Source organism: Haliaeetus leucocephalus, unplaced genomic scaffold (assembly GCF_000737465.1).
Source record: "Haliaeetus leucocephalus isolate CR32 unplaced genomic scaffold, Haliaeetus_leucocephalus-4.0 Scaffold229, whole genome shotgun sequence".
In the NCBI taxonomy this organism is placed as follows: Eukaryota; Metazoa; Chordata; class Aves; order Accipitriformes; family Accipitridae; genus Haliaeetus; species Haliaeetus leucocephalus.
Window position 1 is genome coordinate 2,816,820 of NW_010972665.1, and position 23,889 is coordinate 2,840,708.

General features: G+C 37.9%; 1 protein-coding gene across 7 annotated transcripts in view; it reads left to right on the forward strand.

Moving 5' to 3' along the window:
* The window catches only part of KAT6B (K(lysine) acetyltransferase 6B), a 120,241-nt gene extending 96,506 nt beyond the window's left edge, over nucleotides 1-23,735 (forward strand). For all 7 annotated transcript variants that reach the window (XM_010567789.1, XM_010567795.1, XM_010567796.1 and 4 more), the window contains 5 exons: nucleotides 13,042-13,273; nucleotides 15,428-15,587; nucleotides 16,206-16,472; nucleotides 17,717-18,026; nucleotides 19,953-23,735. In XM_010567789.1, the coding sequence (XP_010566091.1) occupies nucleotides 13,042-13,273; nucleotides 15,428-15,587; nucleotides 16,206-16,472; nucleotides 17,717-18,026; nucleotides 19,953-22,432 (3,449 nt within the window). In that variant the 3' untranslated portion in view covers nucleotides 22,433-23,735. The remainder of the gene's footprint in view (nucleotides 1-13,041; nucleotides 13,274-15,427; nucleotides 15,588-16,205; nucleotides 16,473-17,716; nucleotides 18,027-19,952) is intronic.
* The last annotated feature ends 154 nt before the right edge of the window (nucleotides 23,736-23,889 follow it).

The window sequence follows — 23,889 nt, forward strand, 5'->3', positions numbered from 1 at the left end:
CATGAATCTGGTGAATTATGTTAACAGTCAGGTTAACACTCTAGCTGAGAGTCAGAGCTTAATGGTATGGATGCCATCTGTCTGTGCTGGTTGGCCTCAGTGCCATGTAAAGGTTCTGGGCATATTCAGTTTACTCGTTATATTAGGCATGGCCTCCTAGGTCCATCTTCCTATCTTGTCAGTTGAGTCTAGTAGGAGCATGTAGAGCCTATAAGAAGCAAACAGGTTGTATTTTCTAATGAGCACATTTGATACATTTTTAACAACAGTATTCATGTGCTGTCAACATTAAACACCAGAAGGTAATGGCAGATCTTAAAGGAAATTCATTCCACAGTTACAGTTGTATAAACAATTTACTGTTCAGTGTAATTTATTTAATAATTATTAAATGTAGATTTAAATAATAACTTAAAACATTGCTTATAAAATCAAGAACAATCCAGTCTTGTTAATGGTCTTCTAAACTACTTAACCTACTGACAAATTTATTCATCCCATTGGTAGTCAGGACTGATGCCCTCTGTGCATGCAAGTCTTGGTTTTAAGGGTACTTTAATTCCCTTTCTCTTGCTTATGCTTTCACTCCGCTTACAAGTAGTCCACTTCATACACAGAACCCACACACAAGGGGTTTGCTGGCAACTGGCACAGGTAAAACATGTGTTAGCCAATTAATTCACTCCAAGGGTGCCTTTTGTTGGTCTGACGGTAATGCAGTCATCTTTACCTTTCCTTCCCTTCATGAAGGGCATTTATTTAGCTCTAACCTCTTCTCTGAAGCTTTCTGTAAGGAACTAAAGGTTTTGGGCCCCCTATGTTGAGTTTACTTGAGGATGTGGAGAGGAATGAGAGCTGGCATTATTTCCTGTAATAATAATGAGAGAATCTTTGGCTTACTCCGTTCATCATGAAGAAAGCTTTTCTTTAACCAGACAAAGAAGAAAAGAGAATGTAGCAGGTTGTTCACTGATTTAAGCATCTCAAGTTACAGCTGGTCTTTCTTTATTTTATAGTGTTTGTGTGGATCGTGGCATTGGGGTACTTTGAAGCTGCCTCAAAAGTGCTTTCAAAGAGAGTGCTAACACCCATTTTAGGTCCTCTATCTTTGACTTTTCTCCCATTGACATAGATAAGAACAGTTCAGAGGCACACAGAATAGTTATGGAAAAACGGTAACATGAATTAGTTTTAGGAATCTTAAGTCTTAATAAGCTCACACTTTCACCTTGCCTATTTCTGCCTTCCACTCATGGTCATACCTCTGAACTTGGAATGCTGAGCTGACCTAACTGCATTGAGCTGTCCTGTCTGACTACTCAGGTGTTTTGATTTTTTCCAACTACCTTTTTGAACCTGTGTCTTCACAAGTTGTTCACATAATTTCAAAACGAAGTATATGATGTTTTATAAGACAAAAGGAAGTATCTTAGGATGACTTGAAATGCTGGTTTGAGGGAAATCTTCACGTTAGATACTGGAGTATTATAAAAAAAGTTACTAGGACTTGCTGTTCTTTCAGATCTCTGGTTTGATACAGAATGTTGCATGAAAACTTACGAGTTCTTCGTTTCCATATTAAGGGACTTATTTTACTTGGTTATGTTTCAAACAAAACAAAGTTTAATGGAGAAGTGCTTGTTTCCATCTGTCCGAGTCTGGTAATTAATTTGGGGGGGCTGGCCTTTAAAGAGACTGAGAAGAACTTAGAACATGCAAGGGCAAATAGTTCACTGGTTGCTTCTTTCATTCTGGATAGATTCTCATGAATACGTTTTCTTCAGACACAAATATTAACAAAATATAAATAAGAGTTGAACAGTGCTGATTACATAAGGGCAATCTTTTGAGCACAAACTATTGCTTACAGCTTTCAGACAGGCTCCATTTTATGACTAGGGGACTCTGAGAAGTAGATCTCAAACTGTTACCAACTTCTGGCAGTAGTTTGATTTTGTGTCTCTCTTGTCTGCTCAGGTTTTTCAGCAGTGCATTGGCATCTTTGAAGTGTGTATCTGGAAAGCTTTCATAAGTAACTTGATTCTGTCTCCTGTATGAGAGTTACTTCAGTGGTGTTGAGATACCTCTGCTATGTGTGGAAGCGTGTGTAAACGTTTATATGTGACTGCAATGTGCATGCGTAACTATGAACCTGAGCTTGACAGATTTAAGTTACACAATGCATGAGGAAAAGCTGTTATCCATATAAATCAGACTGAAGTCCAGAATGCTAGCATAGCATTAAATTCTCATTTTGCTGATGTAATGTGTATTTTTCTAAAAGAACTTCAGCTGTGAAGGCTACGCTCAGTCTAAAGCTGAGGAAGGATCAGTAGATTAAAACTTGTTCTTACGATCCAAGCAACCTGCTCCTATTTGACTCCCATTTTTATGACATCAGTACACTGTTCCTATCCCTTTCCTACCCTCCAGCAGCTCTGGTCAGTGGTGATATTTTTGATCTGACTTCACTGGCAGGTAGACTAGATCAGTGGACTTCATTGCTGACTGCTTAAGTGCATAACATAATGAGGTGAATAACCGATATGATCCAAATGCTTAACTGCATGTATTGTTGCTCTAATTTGCAATGCAGTTAATCTGTACAGCTGGTGCAGAGGTGCACTGTGCATTTGAGGTCCACATGTTCCTGTTTATTATGTAATTGCTCTGGACCAAGCAATTAGTTGAAATACCTGTGAGTTTGTCATCTGTTATTTAAACAGCTGCAAGTGCATCTAGTTTAGAGGGCATTTTCGTGCTAGATATAATACTTCTTGATAGGAAAATAGGTTTAAAATGGGCAGAAACGCATCTACAGTGTTAATATAAAAAACACAAATGTGTTGAACCTTCCCCAACCTTTGTCTGGATACAAGATCATAGATGTTCCATCAAGTTCTCCAAGATGAATCCTAAATAATAGGAGAATATATTTACCTCTTGGTGAAGTTTCTTATAATTGTTTATCTTAACACTTCATGGAGACCTATACTTGTTTAAAGTATTTTTTCACTTTTTCATAACAGTAGAAAAAGCATACAAATGCAGTGACCTTTTCTGTAAACTCAGTGCACTGTAAAATATGATAGAGTGTTTGTATTAGTTTCTTGTACTGAGCAATATTCAGACTAAATGGTAGGAGATGGAACAAGGTGTACTGTACTTTAGAGCTGTGTGATAGTGGTTAAGAAGAAATAAGTTTGTGTACAGCTAATTTGGTTCCTAATTCAGTATGAGCATTTTGGACCATAGCATAGGAGGGAGCATGTTGATGGATCCTTAGTTCAGAAGGTGATTGAACTGTGTTTGCAAACCAAAAGACAGCCTGTGAAGTTGCTTGTCAAATAGGAAGTCTTGAAGTGAGGTGGAGTAGACTTGTGTCCAACTTCTTACTTAACAAACATGTGGATAGCACCAATGACCAAGACATGCAAACCTGGCAGTTTAAGGGAGCAGTTGACCCAGAATGGAGTGTCCTGAGGGTCCAGAGAGCTGTTTGGAGGTGACACAACCATGATGGTGATGTGTTACAGCCACCAGTTGGAATGACCACACTTGGCACATCAGAAACTGACTTGGACAGAACTCCTAGGGGAGTAAGTAGATGTCCAGGTCTTGGGCTTCTTGGAGAGTGGGGTTTGCAAGAGACAATTTGATTGGGGTCGGCAGGGGAAGGGGGTCCTGTCGCACTGCATTTGAGACCCCATTATTCCAATTTCTCAAGTCCTAAAGACAAAAATGAGAAATTGGAGGACTGTGCTCTGTCATAGAGCTGTGACCTTGTTAGGGCTGCAGAGGTGCAATGGGGTAGCTCAGAAGACTGGACTGCTGTAATAGATGGATAACAGTCTCTTCAGGAAGCACAGGCGGGGAAGCCAAGGAGGGGAGGTTGTGCCCTACACAAAGGAATGACTTTGAAGCATGGAGCTCTGCTACCTGATGGGTGGTAGGCCTGTCAAATCTGTATGCCTCAGAATCAGAGGATAGGGCAGCTATCACGAATACTGTGGTGGGCATTTGTTATAGACAGCCTGATCAAAAAGGGAAGAGGATGAACCTTCCAAGCAACTAGATGACATCTGCTACTAGAAGGCTCTTGTTCTCAAGGACTACTTGAAACACTCTTCTGGAAGGGCAGCACAGCAGGACACAAGCAATCCTGCAGACTTCTGCAGGGTGTTTGGGACAATATTTTGACACACATTTTGGAAGGACCAGCTAGGGCAAATGTTTTGCTGGATCTGCTACTTGCACATAAAGAGAACTGATCAGGCAAGTAGTAGTCAGCGGCAGCCCAGACTGTAGTAGCCATGAGACAGTAGGGCTTCAGATCCTGAGGGAAGTGAAGAGGGCAACTAGCAGACTAAGGCCCAGAATTTTACCTTCTGGAGAGAACTGGTAAGTGGTGTCCTGTAAGAGGCTGCTGTGAAGGGCAAAGGAGCACAGGACACGATATCCAGAGGCAGTTTCTTCAGACTGCAAATATGTCTCATTCTAATGTTCATGAAAATAGCAGGCATGACAGTAAGCCTGCTAGGCTGCAGGGAGAGCTAGTGACTTGAGGAAAAACAAAGTCAGCAAAAGGTATTGGTATTCCTTATGTGTGCAGGAATGGAATTAAGCCAAAGCTTGGTTGGAGTTGAAACTGCGTGATGTGGAGAGCAACAGGAAGGCGCTTACAAGTATGTGGACAGCCAGAAGAAGAGTAAGCAGAACATGGCCCTGCTGCTGAATGGAGTGGGCATCGTGTGACAACATGGGGTGGGGATTTCGGAAGGGATCTGAGGTACTTGGTACTTTCTTTGCCTTGGCTTTCACTGATAGGGCCTGTTCTCAGGTGTGGCAGAATTTAAGGAGCAGAGAGAGATGCCATCCATGATTAGAGGAAGACCAAGTTACAGACTACTTAAGTAAAATTAACATACACAGACTCGTAGGACCAAGTGAGATTCACCCAAGGGAACTGACTGACATGATTGTGAGACCTCTCCCTATCATGTTTGAGAGGTCATGGCAATTAGGGAACATCCTTGATAACTGAGTGGTGGCAAATGTTACAGCATCTTGAAAAAGAGAAGGAAGAGTAGACAACTACAGCAATGAGTGAAATAAATGGATTTGTATTATCACGATGTTACAAAGATGATAGAGCATTTGACTTTGTGTAAGTCACGTAACAAATGCTAAGGTACCTCCAGATCTGCATAAATTCTGTCTGCAGGTATTCCTACATATGCTGTTTTCTGAAACTTTTGCTATTAACATTAGATTAGCTTGTGGTAGGAGAACTTACTTTGGAAGTAAACTTTAGGAAGTTTGGAAGTAAAAGTGCTGTCAGCAGGCTGTCATTTAAGCCTTGTGTTGCGTAGATGCATTTTGAACTGGACTTGATGATGTGGTACTCAACGCTGGCAGCTTTCTTTAAGCCTGTTTATAGGTCAGTGATGTATTACTGTTGTTGGTATAGCTGAACAGGTCCAGAAAGATAAAATGGAGTTTAGTTGTGCATTGACAGCAGTTCTCTGTAGCTGTCCAGATTAATTTGATTGCAGTGGCCTTAGTGCATGGCTAGAGAGCAAGCATGTCCCTTAGAATGGCAACAGTGCTTCTGTCTTTGTTGTCTGTTTTGTCCTTGATTCAGAGGCAGTTAAGCCATTTACAACTCGGCTGCTGAACATGTCTCGTAGGCAAACTGAAGCTGATGACAGTTTACCTTATTATGACATGCTGTATGTTGTAGCAGCTCAGTAGCTGTTTCATGACTCTGTGAGAGCTGACAACCTGACAGTTGTTTTAAGCTATGTCATTCCTGTTTGTGAGTTGAAACTTGTTTTTAAAATGCGCTTTCTATGCATGCAAGGCTTGAGCAAGTTTGGAACCATTTAAGTTTGCTTTTGTATTTTGCTATGAGGTGAATTACAGTGGCAAAAGAGACTTAATTTTGGAAGCCAAGGTTAATAGATTTGAATTTGGTTCTTCATATGGTTTGTTCCCCACCCTGATTCTCAGTTATTACCAATTACAAGCATACTGTCTGACTCTTTGGGTTTAAAAATGATGTGAAGATTATTCAGATGTGATAATATAGTGTCATCTGTTTTGTGGGTATTTTAATACATAAGCAATAAATTAATGCTCTTGCAATGATACTTCTTCTAAATTTTGATCCTTTGCACTTTAAAAGGTGGAGAGTGTTTTTCTTCTGTGGAAATGAAATAAGGATTCACAATAGAAACTTTCTTCTTTGAAGCGAGATACCATGATAATGCTCAAGCAGTTTTACTAGGAAGCATAGAAGGTGATAGCCTAAAAAGCCTGAGAGGAAGCTGTCTTGATGAAACCCTGCTGAACAGAATAAAGATTTCCTATTTCCTAAGTCCACTGTTGTTCAAAGTCTAATAGGTTACGGTGGCAGGGTTACTGCTGAAGGACTCTTAGGAGTTATTCTCATCTAGGGACCTCTGCTACGTTGCGTTTTCTGTACTGTTCTTGTACTCTGTAAGAGTTGCTCCTATTCAAGAGCTTTGTGTGTTATGTTTATTAATAATTCTGTGAATGTGGAGGGATGAAACAGGATGTAAACATTTATCTGTAACAAGTGTTTGCAGTGAAGCAAAGTTCTGCTTCTTCTCTTGTATTAAACTACCACCAGTGTGGTTCTGTTTTTGAAAGAGAATGTGTTTGGCTGCAGTTTTTCTTGAAAGTAAGAGCCAATCTAATCTGCAGATGAGGAAAAAAAAAAAAAAAAAAGTGATGATCTAAGTTTGAATTACAAAATTTGAGTGAAGAGTTGGGTTCTCTGGAACAGCTAGGCTGATCCAAGATGAGGACTCTGGAGTGCTCTGGTAGGACACATCCTAATGTTAAGATGTTTTTCTTTTTGGGTTTTGGGGGGTTTTTTGTAAGCTGAGTTCTGTCTCAGTTACAAGAACATAAAAAACTTTCTTCACTACTATTTGTAACTTTCTTATTCACAGAGATTAATAATACTGATTTTCTAGAAAGTAATATTGAACATGACTTCTTAAATAAGATCAGAACTGTGTTTTGTCTCCAGTGCATTATGTGATTGATATATAAAATGTTTCTAGATCACAGACTCTCAGATAAATTTCTCTTAAAATTTTCAGTGTAAATTATTTCCAACTTTTTGTAGCAAACAAAAGATCTGTCCTAGCTGAAACGTAGCACTTAAGGATCCCTACCCTCAGGGTCCACTTCGAAGACTCTGTTTTAATTTTTAACCTGCATAAGTGAAAAACAAATACGTGGATTGTTGCTAGTAGCATAGGAGAAAGGAACTGCAGTTTTTAAGTACTTGTCCAGGTATAGAATGAGACTCAGTACTCTTTATTTGCTGTTCAGGCACATTTTTGCTGATATTATCTGTTTCTACTGAAGGCAATGTAATGCATTGCAATGTGATGCAATGAGGTGAAAGGTATTTTCAGAACAATAGTTAAACATTATACATTATGTCCTCATAAGAGCGAAGTGCCTCTCTTTGTGGCACTGTACTCAAAGAACCTGCCTACCTGTAAGCAGTGAAGTTCAAGGAATGGAGGAATTGTGTTAGATGAGCACAGTGTCCATTGCACATGGCACAGTGTCTATGGTGTGTGGTGAGGTTGATCTGTCAGATGCCCTGTTAAAGGGAGCACGTGGATAGTAGAATACAGGAAATTATACTAGAGATTCAGCTGGTAGCATCTTCTGGAGTAGATTGTATTGAAACTGCCTCAGGATGCTCTGGGTGGGTTGTATTCTGGCTATGTTGAATTTTCAATAAAATGTACAATTGTATTGCCCATTGGAGATTGCAAGTGATGTTGTGATACTTTTATAAAAAGAGGACTAATACACTTACTTTGCAAGGCAAATATAACCCTCTATTTCACCTTCTTAGAACCTACTCTGCCACAATTGTTTATTTTTCAAAGTGTGGATGCTAACCAGCCAACTATTGATTACTTTTAAGCTAAACAAAGTAATTTTTGTATTTAATATAAAATACAGCATTTCTAGGATTCTTCCAGGATATAAAGTGTTTTAAAGATAGAAATAGTAAATATAATTACATCAAAAATACTTGTCAAAACCTTCATATTAGCTAAATTCTTTTGCTTCCCAGGCGAATAGGAAACCATTAATGAAGTGTTCATTCAATCCTGTGCAATATACATACCACAGTTTAACTACTTCTGTGTGTAACTGAGCCACAGTGTGGCCATGCTTTCTTATGTGCACTCAAACAACTGTAATTCAGACACCTACAACCAGGGCGCAAGTGGGCTGGAGGGAAGGGAGGACAAGACTGAGGTTTTTGGTTTTGTGATTTACTTGAATCAAGTTAAATTACTTGGCTTACTTGAAAACCTAATGGCTTTATAATGATTGTGGTCGGTCTTAATTAAACACACTCAAAGAAACTGAACTTTTTTTAGCTAGATCTCTTTGACCATTCATCAGAAATGAAATGATAAATTGATTTGTTCATTGCTATAGAATTATAAAGCATGTATAGAGAGCACACAGATTACAGGAGAGTCCTTAAAGAATATCTTCAAACTTCATTTGACTTCCTTCTGTCAATTTTAGTTTGTTCAGTTGGTCTTTCTCAGTATACCAATTCAATTATTTAGTGTCTTTATTTGCTGCTTCTTCCTATGCCACTGGCCTCTATGTAATCTGCATGTCTGTCTTCTTATATGTTTGAGGGCTAGCCTGCCTTTGCTACCATGTTAGAAGCAAAGGGACAAGTCTGTATTTCTTCAATATGTAATAAAATTCAATTCAGCTGTCTCAAGCTAAATTGTATCTGCCGTATTTAAAACTGTGGAGTGATTTATGCTTAATACTAGAAAGCCAAGTAGTGAAGTTTGGAAGTGTGTATGGCAGGAAAAGGAGGATGTTTCTTGGACTTGGAAGTAAGAGAGACTTAGTAATGAAATAGCTGCTTGTGGCAGTTTGTATCTTGAAGTATGCATAAAACTGCTTTTGTGCCACAGGACTGAAAGGGGGCTGATACGATCCTGATTTTTAGAAGATTTTCAGGAGAGAGCTAGGGAGATACAAGTCAGTTCACCTCAGGTCAGTACCACGCATATTAGTGGACATGACAATAAAGACTGGTACACATAGGTAAATGCAGTGAATGGAGAAGGAAGATGGACTCTCTGCTGCTTGCAAAAGACAGTGATACTTAACAAATATTACCAAGTTCTTAGAAAATGCCAAAATGTGTGAGGATGATACACATCTGAGGGGTTCCATTTGTTTGGACAGAACCAGACTAATTCTGTTTGCATGTGTGAGTTTCACAAAATGGTTGCCTGTTTTAGTCTGTCCCTTGGATTTTTCTGTTGGCCACTGTCAGAACAGGGTACTACCAAGCCGGACCTCTGATCTCAGGCTGTTTAATTTAAGAGACAGAACTGAGCATAACAAAATCAGTAGTTAACTGAAAGTTGCTGGAGACTGACACAGGTGTATTAAAGTTATTGTTTTCACGTAGGTGTGTTGAGGACTGCTTTAGCTATTTCAGGGCAGTTACATACTGGGAATGCTGTAGATTGAAATTAAAAGATAGTCCTCAAGTTAATTTCTTTTAAATGTATGTTTTCATGTCTGGTTTTCTCCTAAATTTGAGTTGAAGGCATAAAATACATGTATCTTACACTAACTTTCCCTTTGTTAGATTGAATTTCTTCTAATTGTTTTGAATAAGATAAAACCTTATTGGTTCTGGGGGGGTTTGCGTGATAAAAATCAAAGGCTGTAAATTGTGTGTGGCTTCACTATGAAGGCTGGAGATAAGGCAAGAAATAAAAATCATTAATGGTATTTTGGCTGTTTAATTTGTGATACTATCACTCATACGCTGAAAAGATAAGATAGGCAACTCCTTTGTTGTTCTAGATTAGGTCTTGTATTTTGTTGTAGGGGTTTTTTTGTGTAACATACAGTCTTGACTTGTTTACTCGGGGCGGGGGGAGGAGGAGGAGCTATATTTTGTCCTCTGAATGTTGCTGTTGTTCATAGTCTCAAATCAGGGGTTATAGTTCAAGAAAGTTCTTTCAGGTTTCCCCTTTGAGGCTATCCATTATTAAGATTAGGTAGACACAATGACACTGGGGCTATCGGTTTAACAGGGGCATATTGTGCTCATTTCAGATGCTTCAGGATAGATACACGAGCTACCAAGATCAGTGTTTTTTATTTACCTGCAACTTAGATCAATTATTTGGCGTCTCTTTGGTAAGTTTAATTTAATAGATGTCGTTCAAATCACAGAATCTGTTAAGAGAAACTTTCCATTTAGTGCTCGCTACGTGTAACTGAGACTGTTACCTGTGATTTATATTTTTGATCCTACAAAATGTGAGTATCTTGGATAAGCATAGGTTATATTGTAGAATGGTAGGAGAAGGATACCAATAGATGTTATTGCCGTGCAGATGAAGGTTTCACTGCTTTAACGTAGAGTAAAAATATGTGAAAATGACAACTAAGAACTAGTCGCAAAGTCCCCAGCCATTGGAAAGAACTGATGAGCGAGGATATACTGGTAAAACTCTAAAGCTACTTGTGGTTGCCTAACTAATGATTCCAAACTCTTGATAGTGATTTTTTTATTAAGCCTCATAAAATGTTTACCAAGAAAGTGTAGTTACAGCCCTGTTACCTATGAGGAAAATGAAAGAGGGGGAAGAAAGTTCTTGTCTAAGTAATTTTGAAGCATAGTGAAATACAAGAATGAAATCCAGGTCTTGCAAACAGCCTACAAACACTTTCTATTAGTGCCCAAGTTCTCTTGAATGTGAAGTTGGTGGGTTAAACTGTGAAGTTACTTGAAGCAACTGAAAGTTCTCCTCATGGATTTATTTAAAAATCTGGGTTATTCTCCCTCTCTTTTCCTGTATTGAGACTTCTATCCCTACTTGTACTGCTGCAGTTTTGCATGTTTTTCTATAGGCAATGACATCTTAGTATAAAATTTGTCTTTATATGTTGTGAACAAGTTTATCCAAAAATCTTTCTTGGTGCAAGTGAAGCTTTGTCTAAAATTATGCAGAATAAGCTATATGCTGTAGGTCTCTTTTTGTGCAGCTGGAAGTATGGAGGTAGAACAACAATTCTTTACCTTCAAACTATTCAGGATGCAGTGTGGTTTTGAATGCGAAGTTTGGCTTTTCCTGTCAAAAATAGTTACATGTAGTACTAAGACGTATCTAGTTATAAAAAAATTTAATATGCTGAAACTTCAAATGTTAAAACACCTTCCTTTTCTTGAGTTTTAAGGTAGTGTTTCTTCTGTAAAACAGAACAAATTTACTTGCTGAGTTTCCAGTGGTACCATGCAGATGTATGCAGGCTTTATGTAGGTTTCTATGTGCTACATAGAAGTAGGCAGATGTGGGGTGGTATTCCTCCTGAAGCTCTGGCATTTTATTGTAAATCATGCTAATAGATACGAAGGGTACACTACTTATTTCCTTATTTATGTTGTTAGTGATCACTTGGAATGTAGTAGGATATCTGCTTTTCTGTGTAAACATTTTTATGCGAACTGGAGGTTAGAGTATGAGTACCAGTGCATATGTATTTTCCAAATTCTGTTGTGAACCTTTTGTATTGCCCCCATAAAAGGGAAGACCATTGTTTCAGGCTGAGTAAATATATATGTATGTATGTATTTCATGGGGTTTTTTTGATACACAAAACCCAGATCTATTTGTGTGTGTGTTCAGTTTGTATATGGTAGAGCATACAGCAAAATAAGGAGACAGCCACTGCTTCACTCAAAGCTGAACATTGATCATATGTTTTTAATTTATAGCTAACTTGAGTAGGAGAAACTTTGTGAAGAAGTCAGTAGGATTTGTTGAGCAAATGTGACACGGCTGTACTAGATATGTTTTAAAGCAATCTTTGACAAATAAAAAGAGGGATTTCAACTTAAAAAAAAAAAGAAAAGTATTTAAGAGTATTGGAAGGCAAAAGAACCATATATGTTGGTGGATTCCAAATGACTTTGAGTAATGTAATTCCATAAGCATGATGTCCACATCTGTAGTGGAATAAGCATTTTGTAAGCCTGGTGTTTTAAAGCCCATGTTTTGGTAGTGTTTGTAAAGGCACGGTGCAGAATATGTGTCATGGAGAGATTAATTACTGTGAAAGGATACATTTTATTAATTGTGTTGATTTGGGGGGTTTTTTTCCTTTATCCTGAAATAGTTTTAATGGTGGCAAATACCAGACTACTTCTGTTATCTCCAAGCAGGTGTGTTCTACTTTAAATTGTAAAAGCTTCTTAAAGCTGAAGAGAGTTAAAAAGGACTTAAAACACACATAGAATATAAAATGAAGGTGGTGTATTGTATAATAGCTGATTGATTACTGTCTTGAAGACTGCAAAATGGAATTATGTGAATGTTCTTAAATGTTAATTAAGGGAGATTATTTTTTAATTATTTTTTCTAAGTAATTCTCCTAGTAGTTCAACTTGTGAATTGTATGTCACCTCTGAAGTACAACAACTAACTGTTTCATCAAAAACTTAGTCACCTGGGGCTTCTTGAAGAAAACTGACTTAACTGATATTACCCATGACACTTCCTCTTGAGATTCTTCTGAAAATTCTTGGCTTCAGTGATGTAACTCAGGTGTAAAAGTTTCTCAAAAGGCCAGGCAGTTGTAGTTCTAAATGACATCATGTATGATGAGACCTGTTCTGAAACGTGTTCGCTTTTTCTTTTCTCCTTGCCTTGTGAAAAAAGGGGGGGGGGGGGGGTTGGTTAATGTTTGATTCTTGTAACATAAGATCTGAGTCTCTTACAAGAATTTAATCCTTTTCTATGCCATTATATGATGAAAAACAATCTCTTTTATGGGTAGGATATCTTTAGTTGCAAGAAGTATCAATAATGTAGTCAGTCATGCTGATCTTTTTATTAATACCAACTTTCTTAAGGGGTAGTTAAAATTCTTTAGTTTTGTTATCTCAGTAAGGTATTCTGTTTCTTTTCCTTCTAGGCTATTTACTTTCTAGAAGAGAGGGTCAAGCAGGATCCCCTGAAAAGCCATTGTCTGATCTGGGTCGTCTCTCATACTTGGCATACTGGAAGAGTGTCATATTAGAATACCTTAACTGCCACCATGAAAAACAGATCAGCATCAAAGGAATGAGTCGAGCTACTGGAATGTGTCCACATGATATTGCCACAACCCTGCAGCAGCATAGCATGATAGATAAAAGAGAAGATAGGTCAGTGAATCTTGTAAAAAATTTTAGAAATACTGAGACAAAACATTAATTTTCTCTACTTACAAAACAGTTGATGTGAAAAATGTCTGTGTAAAATTCTGACTTTAAAATGAATGATAACCATTTTACTGAAGAAGGGCAGTACAGCTGGGTCTTGTTAATGGGCATCTTAGATAAAGAGTTTTTCTCCCTAAATAAATGGTGGGGTTTTGGATCCTCTTCCATGTTAATGGTTATTAGAAGGGTGTGGCCAGCTTGAAACATTTTCAGTGAAGAATTTTGTTTCGTTCAGTATCATCTTCCGTAAGTACAATTCCTGACTCTTACTTTGCAAATATCTTGCTTTGAATACTAGTGAGGGGAAAAATTTGGGGTTGTGGGTGGCAGTCTCTTTCTCCACACCCCTTTTTCAATCATTACTGAATTCATACGAGCCATGGGATCAGGTCAGCTCTACATGAAGTCGTCCTGCCCAAGGTACTGGGAATGCAAGCTTCTATTTAACATTATGATCAATGTTGAAAGTTAGTGCACTGGGAAGGTGAGTTCCTGTTTTGTGAATATCTTCTTTCTTAATGATCTTGATTGATACTTTAGATTTTAAGTGGGCTGGTTTTGTTGTTTGGGCTCTTTTTTTTCATAAAATGCCTTAAATTACTTTCAATGGTATTTGTGTTTCTGAAGAGCTTCTTAATTCTTTCTGGATATTCCAATCATAGAAACCTCATAATTAAGCAAAACTGCCTTACAAACAGTGGGTTGCCAAAAAATAAAATTAAGATCAGGAATAGTGCAGTCTCAGTAACTTTTATGTGCACCAGCAGTACTATTCAAAACTAGTAAGTTTTGAACTAGTAAGAATGCAAATCTTCAAAAAGGAGATTGGATTACAGAATGGTATTATGCGAGTAGTAAGAGGAGTGCTGTCATGGCATTAAAACCTTAACTTTCTGGGGTGCTTATTTATGGACAACCTGATGGGAAAAATGCATTTTAAGGGAGATTCAAATATGTATTGGTTACTTACATGCAGCTTCTGCCATCACAAATTATTATAGGGCCTGAATACTGATGCCCAATTAGAAAATAATGTTTTTTCATCTATAGAATTCAAAATACTTTATGAACAAGGTCAGTTAGTCTTTTTTCACAGGTAGTAAAGCTTAGACAGGGACATGAACTGACTTGGCTAAAGGTATCCAGAAGGTCAGTGGCTGAACCAGGAAGAGAAATCGCATCTTTGAAATTCCTGCCAGACACTTACCTTGGGAATCGGGTATGGCTTCTTATGATTTCCTACATTTTGTTAATTTTGCATACATGTAGTGAAGTAGAAGTTTGTCACAATTCTGTGAAAAGGGTTCACCTGGATCTGACCTTTTGTTTTTAAAGCATTCTCTCAGTGAAAAGCAATACTGTCACTTAACCTACCTGATTTTTACAGCATTTGAAATTCTTGCTAAAAAAGAAAAAAAACCCACAAAAAACAAAAAAACATTTTTTGTTGTTTAGAATTGTATAGTTCTTTGTAACAGGGGAATTTGGTGGGATATATGCTAGTATGTTAGCATACTGTGCTATTATGTTAGTCTTCACCTACTTTTGAAATGCTCCTTCATTTCATAGTCATTAGAAAGTTGTTTTCTACTGCATCAGTGTAGGACTAAGGTACATTTTTATGCTCTGTTAGAAAAACCGATGTTTCTAACTCACTTTCTTGTCCAGTTAGCTGCCATCTTCAGTTGTAATATTAACAACTTCTTTACTCTTTATTTGATGATCCACGGTGTTTTCTATTTATGCCTGTATGTCATATTAAAATTGGAAATTGTTCTGGCAGTGACTGAAGTGCTAACACTACACCTCTTACGTGGATTTAGAGTAGTCAACTCTAAAACCTTTACTTTCCTCTCTGTTGCCCTAGTGATGTTTAGTGTTGAGCTTTCACTTCATAAACTATTTTTTCCTCACTTCCGCTTAGTAAACAGTCAGTAGTGTGTGTTACCTATGTGTGATAGCTGATATTTTTAGTTTGATGTATCCATTTATTTATCCATCTATTTTCACAGGTTATTGTGCAAAAGGATTTAAACTGTAGGAAGGTTGTTCTAGGTGATCACTTTCTAAAATAAATTACTGTTTATTGGATTGTAGATTTGTAATTATTAGAAGGGAAAAGCTGATTTCAAGTCATATGGAGAAACTGAAAGCGAATCCACGTATCAATGAGGTAGATCCTGAAAGCTTGAGATGGACTCCTTTGTTAGTTTCTAATGCTGCAGTTTCTGAAGAAGAGAGAGAAGCAGAAAAGGAGGTAATAGCAGAAACTTCTTATTCTGAATTTCCCTTCCTTTGGATTTCACCACTCTGAGTATTCAATATTAGGCTTTCTTAAACAGAGCAGTTTTCACTTTGACCACTGCTTAATGATAGAGGATACTGATATTACTGTAATGCAAAATTTTTGGAAGCTGTGCAGCAAGACATGGTAACTTTGGGAGGATGAATATGAAAACTTAGAACATGAATCACTTGTCATAGAGCTGTATTTATCACTCCTGAGGTAGTCGAAGAGCATGTAATCAGATCAAATTTGGTGCAGAGCTCAGGGGCTGCAGTGTCAATCGATTCTTTGTGTTATGAACTTGCTCAAAGTGATCCATGTCAGTGGGCATGTAATGTAGTGCTAAAGGACTTAAATCAATTCGCTGCATCATTAATAGTGCTAAATATCCCATGAAATGCAATCTTCTTTGGTTTGTTATCCTAACTGTTGTAAAGGACCTACTAGATGATTCAGCTGAAATGTTGTTGCTAGGTTAGCCAGCAGTGCTAATCAGGGTTGACTTATTGTAACTCTTTAGCTGAACGTAAAGGATATGGCTAAGTAAATGCTGTTTCAGTGACCTGTTATTTTAACCTCAACCTTCAGGCTGAGCGTCTGATGGAACAAGCTAGCTGCTGGGAGAAGGAAGAGCAAGAGATATTCTCCACGAGAACTAATAGTAGGCAATCACCTGCAAAAGTACAATCTAAAAATAAATATTTGCGATCTCCAGAAAGTGTGGCAGTGGTGGGGGAGCGAGGGCAATCCACAGAGCAATCTAAGGAAAGCAGCGAGGAGGATGGCGGGGATGAGAATCAGCAGAGTTCGCCTCCCCGGCTGACAAAGCCACAGTCACTGGCCATAAAAAGAAAGGTGTGTTTTTTCAGTGGTTTGGTTTAAAGTCATTCATCTCTGATTTCAATCAAATCGTTGTAATCAAAATAATAATCTGGCTTTTTACGAACATTATTAGATTGTTTTAATCCTTTTTTCTATTGTTTGGACACTGAACAATTCTTGTCTTCCTGTATTTAGTTCTCCATCCAATTTTTTTATCTTTTGGATTTTTCACAGAGCTGTAAAATACTAGTGACACAAAAAAATCAGAATTCCCTGTTAATTTTTAAACTAGTGATTGCCCTCTGCTGTTTGGCATTGGTATTCGTTCAGTATTCTAATGCTTCTTCCTTTTTTTTTCATTTTAAGATGGAGTCCAGCTTGTGGGATTTGCCCTTCTACTGTTCTTAATATAGGGACTCCTTAAAGGGGAATACTGTTTTTAAAAAGCAAGTGCTGTTAAAACAAAAGGGTTTTTTTACCCATATTCTTCTAATTTCCAAGAGATTTAAATGTTAAATTCTGGTTAGTGCAGTGTTCATATAAATCTTAATTTCGTTGAAAAAGCAACTATTTGAATGGATTAAATTGGTAAACTAAGCATCCCAGAATATTAAAGCACTCACCTTAGCATATGTATTTAGGTGTCCCTGGTGAGAGTTAGGGAATTGGAGTGTCCTTTGTTTATACTTTAGATGAGCAAACTTGCAAGTAACTATAAATCTTTGAGAATGCATAATAATAGAAATATAAACTGTTGAACAGTTTTTTTCTTTATAGCAGCCAACTGTAGGATTCTTCTAGTGTATTGTTGAGACCCGTGTGAAGCTTGAGGTGCACTTCCTTTGCTGTTACCTATTTTTCTGTATACATACTTATTTCTAAAATAGCAGAAACCAGAAATGTAGAAGAAGAAACTTTGATACTTGTGAAGGTTGTTGGGGAATTATAAATCTACAGAGGAAAGATGTGTAAGTACAATGTGTGTAATATTGCTATGAATATTATTTGACAGAAGAAGGTAAAAATCACTACAATATGAAGAAAATTCTAGTCTTAATTTTCATCTACAGAAAGGTTTGTGTGCATGTATAGATACATACCTATTTTAACTGTTTAGACATTTTAGTTTTCTGTCTACACTTGAATTTGATGCAATGTAAGGTATTTTTTTGAATGAGTAAATAGATTATTGTAAACTCACTTTACAAAAATTTATTTATTGATGTCAAGAGTCAGCTAACAAACAGGAATGTTATATTTCTGGAATTATTTTTCAGAGACCTTTCATACTGAAAAAGAAAAGGGGCCGTAAACGCAGAAGGATTAATAGCAGTGTTACAACAGAGACAATTTCTGAAACAACAGAGGTATTGAATGAGCCATTTGATAACTCAGATGAAGACCGTCCCATGCCACACTTGGAACCTACTTGTGAGATGGATGGGGAAGATGATGACTTGAAACCTGTTATTAGAAAAGCTTTTGAGTATCAACCTGGGCAACAGAAACAGGAGAAGGAGGAGGAGGAAGAGCAGAATAAGGAAGAGAAAGATACTTGTTGTTACAGGAGTGATGACAATTGTACAAGTAAGCTGAAAATGTTCTTATATCTTCACAAAACTAATTTGTCAGATGGCCTCCAAAGGAAGTGTTTATTTTTGTCATAAATATGGAAATTTTAAACGAGATGTGTTTAGACATTTTGGTCTTAAAAATCTTACGATCATAATAATGCTTTCTGCTTAGAGGTGCTACTGCAGCCATTAATCTCAGATAGTTTATTAGAATTCAGTGGTGGCTTCAAATTTTTTTGTTTTGGTTCTATTGTGTTTACTTCTTTTGTTATTCCTAACCCATTAATATTACAATCTGGGTTTTGTGTTCAGAAAGCAAATGTTTTCCAGTCTGAAGCACTGCAGTCCTTGTCATGTTGCCAGCAACAACTTTTATGTCCCTACGACAGGGCATTTCATACTCGACAGAGCAGGGGTATCACTGGAATGCTGACTAATATTGGTTTTGTATCCTTGGTAGAGGATACAAGCAAGAAGTAAGATTTGATTTACACAAATATCTTTCTATTCTGCATTGTTGGTAATTCAATGAAATGTTTGTTGTTTCTGGGGCACAATGTGTCCTCAGCACTAGGGTCCCTATTTTTTTTCCCCACAAAAGAGAGGGATAGTTTTAACAGTGTTCTTTCAAAGTTGCTTATCTAGTTTGATTTCAAGGATATTTCCTGGCAGAAAAGCTAATGGGCGGATAGTGAAACTACTAATGAGCTATTCTGAATGTATACTCATCCCTTGACCTCCTGGCTCTCAAATTATGCTTTTAAGTTTTAATTGCAGAACGAATGACTGGATTCTCAGGTCTATATATTTTCTCTTAAGAAGCCAGTGGTTACTATTTTAGTATTTTCATAATTCCATGGGAAGTTTAATCTTTGCTTAGTTGAGGGAACATGCACTGATTTCTATTTTAAACAGCTTTTGTGTGACTAGAGCAACCATGCTTACGAATGTTGGTGCTGTTACAAACCAGTGCACAGGTACATTACAATATTACCACTTTTTCCTGCTTATCAACAGAAGTGAATTAAACTAATAGTAGCAAATTCAGAGTGTTCCAGCTCTGTCCCAGTGGTCAGGTTTGCACTGCTTTAGTTAGACAGATACTGCGTATTTGTCCACGGACCATGTCATCACATTAATTGACTGTAGGAGTGTTACTACAGTGAGAGGCAGAACTTGGCAAAGGAGTATTGCTGAAGCCATTACACTCCCAAGTGCAGCATGTTATATCCTGAGAATTCTCCCTTTTTCTGGTGTATATGTAAGTGGTATTTGGGGAGAGAGGAGAGGAGTGAATGTGTTTGGGTAGGTTTTTTTATAGTCAATGGATTAATTTAGTGTTCTAATGCACTCTGTTTAATTGCAATTATCTTTTGCCTTTTGTCATGTATTGTGAGCTGTGTCATGATATGCTGCCCATGAGAAGATATTAGAATGAACCACCTTTTTTCCAGTGTTGGTACTAAAGCATGATTATATGCTTACTGTGGCTTATCATTCAGAATGGTCAAACAGGAAACTCCAGACTCATGTTATTACTGTCAAAGAAGATCAACATGCATTAGATCAATGTCTATATAGTGATGGCATACCTCTATTCTAAAAACAAAGGTTGATAATCAAATATTTGGACAATATTTTTGCTTTAGTTTACATGTCGTGTGATTTTAAATCTCTGGGATTCTTCTAGTGTATAAATGATGGTTCTGATGGTAACTATTAAAAGGCCACCAAACAAGAAGAACTTTATATATCTATGTGTTTGAGCTGTAGATATTATGTCATTCTATTGTGGCTTGAGATCTGTTTATAACTCTTGTTCAAGGGTTTCTTAATACATTTTGAGTTTATAAATTGCTTTTGGGTTTATGGTTGAAAATACTGATTAGTTTGTGCAAGCTAAGACTTTTCTTTTGTCTCTATTTATTGCCTCCCAAAGATAATACAGAGGATGTAGCTGTGTTGGAAGAAAGCACTAAAGACAATCTTGAACCTTTAAAGAGTAAGCAGGGTTGGCCCAAAGGAGTTAAGCGTGGTCCATCTAAATGGAGGCAAAGCAAAGAAAGAAAACCTGGCTTTAAGCTTAATTTATACACTCCACCCGAGACTCCTATGGAGCCTGACTATCAGGTGCTGGTGGACGAACAAAAGGAAGCAGCTGAAGACAAGCCCTGCACAGTTCCTGCTGTTTCGGAGGAAGCAATTAAAGAGCCTGTTGAAGTATTACCACCACCAGATGATGAAGTAAAAGAGGTAGAACCTGAACCTCTGCATCCACCCAGTGAACCCTTTGAAAAACAAGAAAATGATATGACAAAAGCTGGGGAAGAAGAAAGGAATGTAGAACAAAGTGGAATCAATTCAAAAGATCAAGAAAAAGACAAAGCAGAAGAGGTGTTTCTGCAAAAAGAGGAGTCCATGCATTTGGATGATCAGGAGGAGGAGGAGGAGGAGGAACCTTCTCACAATGAGGATCATGATGCAGATGATGAAGACGATAGCCACATGGGTTCAACGGAAGTGGAGAAAGAGGAACTGCCTGGTGAAGTTTTCAAAGAAATGCTGGAAACACAGCAGTCTTTTTTAGACGTAAATGTTCAAACTGGTAATTCAAATCAGGAGGGCTTAATGGATTGTGGTGTTGACCTTGCAGCTGATGAGTGTGAAAGTGACCAGAAAGAACTTGCTACAGATTCAGACCCCGTGCCTGAATCTGATGATGATCATACAGATAACAACCAGGACCAAAAAGCTGGTGAAGAATTACATTCCGATTTCAAGGGAGAGAGTACTGAGACTATGGAGATTGATTCAGAGACGGTTCAAGCAGTACAGTCTCTAACCCAAGAAGCAAGTGAACATGAAGATACATTTCAGGACTGTGCAGAGACTCAAGAGGCCTGTAGAAGTTTGCAAAACTATGCCCATAATGACCAAAGTCCCCAAATGACCACATTGGATGATTGTCAGCAGTCTGACCACAGTAGCCCAGTTTCATCTGTGCACTCTCATCCCAGCCAGTCAGTTCGTTCTGTTAATAGTCCAAATGTTGCTCCTTTAGAGAACAGCTATGCTCAGATCAGCCCAGATCAAAGTGCCATTTCTGTGCCGTCTCTGCAGAACATGGAGACTAGCCCAATGATGGATGTTCCCTCAGTTTCTGATCATTCGCAACAAGTTGTGGATAGTGGGTTTAGTGACTTAGGGAGCATTGAGAGCACAACAGAAAACTATGAAAACCCAAGCAGTTACGATTCTACAATGGGTAGTAGTATCTGTGGAAACAACTCTTCTCAAAACAGTTGTTCATACAGTAGCCTTACATCTAGTAACCTAACGCAGAGTAGCTGTGCAGTGACACAGCAGATGTCTAACATCAATGGAAGCTGCAGTATGATGCAACAAACAAACATCAATTCTCCTCCCACTTGTAATGTAAAATCTCCCCAAGGTTGTGTTGTTGAAAGGCCTCCAAGCAGCAACCAACCGTTATCCCAGTGCAGCATGGCTGCTAATTTTACACCACCTATGCAGTTAACTGAAATCCCCGAGACTGGCAATGCCAACATTGGATTATATGAAAGAATGGGGCAGAGTGAATTTGGAGCAGGGCATTACTCACAGCCATCTGCCACCTTCAGCCTTGCCAAACTGCAACAGTTAACTAACACGCTTATGGATCATTCTTTGCCTTACAGCCATTCAGCTGCTGTAACTTCCTATGCAAACAGTGCCTCTTTGTCCACCCCCTTAAGTAATACAGGGCTTGTTCAGCTTTCTCAGTCTCCACATGCTGTTCCTGGAGGACCCCAAGCACAGGCTACCATGACCCCTCCCCCCAACCTTACTCCTCCTCCCATGAATTTGCCACCTCCCCTTTTGCAGCGTAATATGACTTCGTCGAATATTGGAATATCCCACACCCAAAGACTGCAGACTCAGATGGCCAGCAAAGGTCATGTTTCTGTAAGAACCAAATCCACACCTCTGCCACCTGCTGCTGCAGCCCATCAGCCACAAATTTATGGCCGTGCTTCACAGACTGTGGCCATGCAAGGGCCCGCGCGGACCTTAACGATGCAGCGTGGTATGAACATGAGTGTAAATTTGATGCCAGCCCCTGCTTATAATGTCAATTCAGTGAACATGAATATGAATACCCTTAATGCTATGAATGGTTATAGTATGTCCCAGCCAATGATGAATAGTGGATATCACAGTAATCATGGGTATATGAATCAGACACCCCAGTACCCTATGCAGATGCAGATGGGCATGATGGGAACTCAGCCATATGCACAGCAACCAATGCAGACAGCACCCCACAGTAACATGATGTACAGTCCTCCGGGGCATCATGGCTACATGAATACAGGCATGTCTAAACAGTCTCTTAATGGATCCTACATGAGAAGGTAGGTCCTTTGGAGAGACAGACTACCAAACTAGCATATTGGATTGATCTGCACAAATATCTTATGGAGAGTACGATTTCAAAACCAGCAATTGGTGTGAATGCAAAAACATTTGTTGGCACCATTTAAAAGCTGTATGCAGCAGAAAGCCTTATACAAGTTTTTCTTTTTTTTGTTTCTTGTTTTTTTTTTTTTTGTTTCATTTTGTTTTGTTTTTTAACTTTGTGGGATTTAACTTTTCTTCTCTCTGGGGGGAAATAGATGGTTTTCCATTTTTTCTTTATTTCATTGAGCTTGAAGTTCTCTGGAAAGGAAGAACTCTTTCTATGAACTGCAATTACACAGCAGCTGATGGTTCAGAGCCATTTTATGTGCCTGCTCCCATTAAAAATGTGGATAAATAGACTCCAAAACTATCAGACAGTACTGCATCGTGAGCTTTTTCTCTCTCCTTTCCCCACATGTAAATGCCTTTTAGCAGTTCTTTTATGGTATTATTTTGTTTCTGAAGGTGACACTTCTGCATGCCGCTAATGTCTTTGTTAGTGACAGTGCATTTTGTAGTACTGTACAAGTGTTGTGCTTAACAGTAAGCCATTTCTTAATTTTTTTGCCTTGATTAGGTTACCCTAGTTTGAGGGGTAAAAAAAACAGAACTATATTTTTGTTAATTATAAAACTTGTAAAAAAAAAATAAAAAAAAGCTGCGAAAGCTGTTCACATTTTGGTTAGTTCAAAGGGTTTTATTGCTGTATGTTTAGTGTAAAGTTGAGACTCTTTTCCATTTTTGTGACCAGTTTCTTTGGGGCTGGGGTAGGAAAAAAGGCAGCTTTCTGTTTTATAAATAGTTACGGTTTTTTGTTGATTGAAACATCTCAGTGTTTATTTGTCAAGTTTTGAAACATTTTCATATATGTCCAAATACCTGGCAGGATTTAAAAAAGTAGTAGTGAATTTGGTGTAAAGTTGCTATTTTATGGAAATGCCTCTAACTTTACATTTTCATTCCATCTGTAGATTTTTCTATCTTTATAAAATATTGGAGTTATTTTTTAAGGGAAAAAATAGAGCAGTAGCGTGTGAATAGCTCAAACTAAGCTTACAGATCGCATGTAAAAAGGCAAAAGTTATTTGTGTCTGTTTATATTGCTTCCTTTTTTGTAGCCTTTGTACCTGTACAGAGTGACTGTAAGGGCCGAACAGAAGAGGCTTGATACATGTAAAAATAGGACCCAGTGACACTCTTGTATTTATGTTATCTTTTTAGTCAGTCACTTAAAAAAAAAAATAAAAAAAAAACCAAAAAAAACCCCAAACCCAACAAAAACAAACAAACAAAAAAGCCCCCAAGAAACAAAAATAAAAACTGCAAAAAAACCAACACATGCCCCTTCCCTCAAGCTGTACATTTTAACATAAAATAAATTATGATGAGCCATTTTTAGCCTCTTGTGTCTTGTC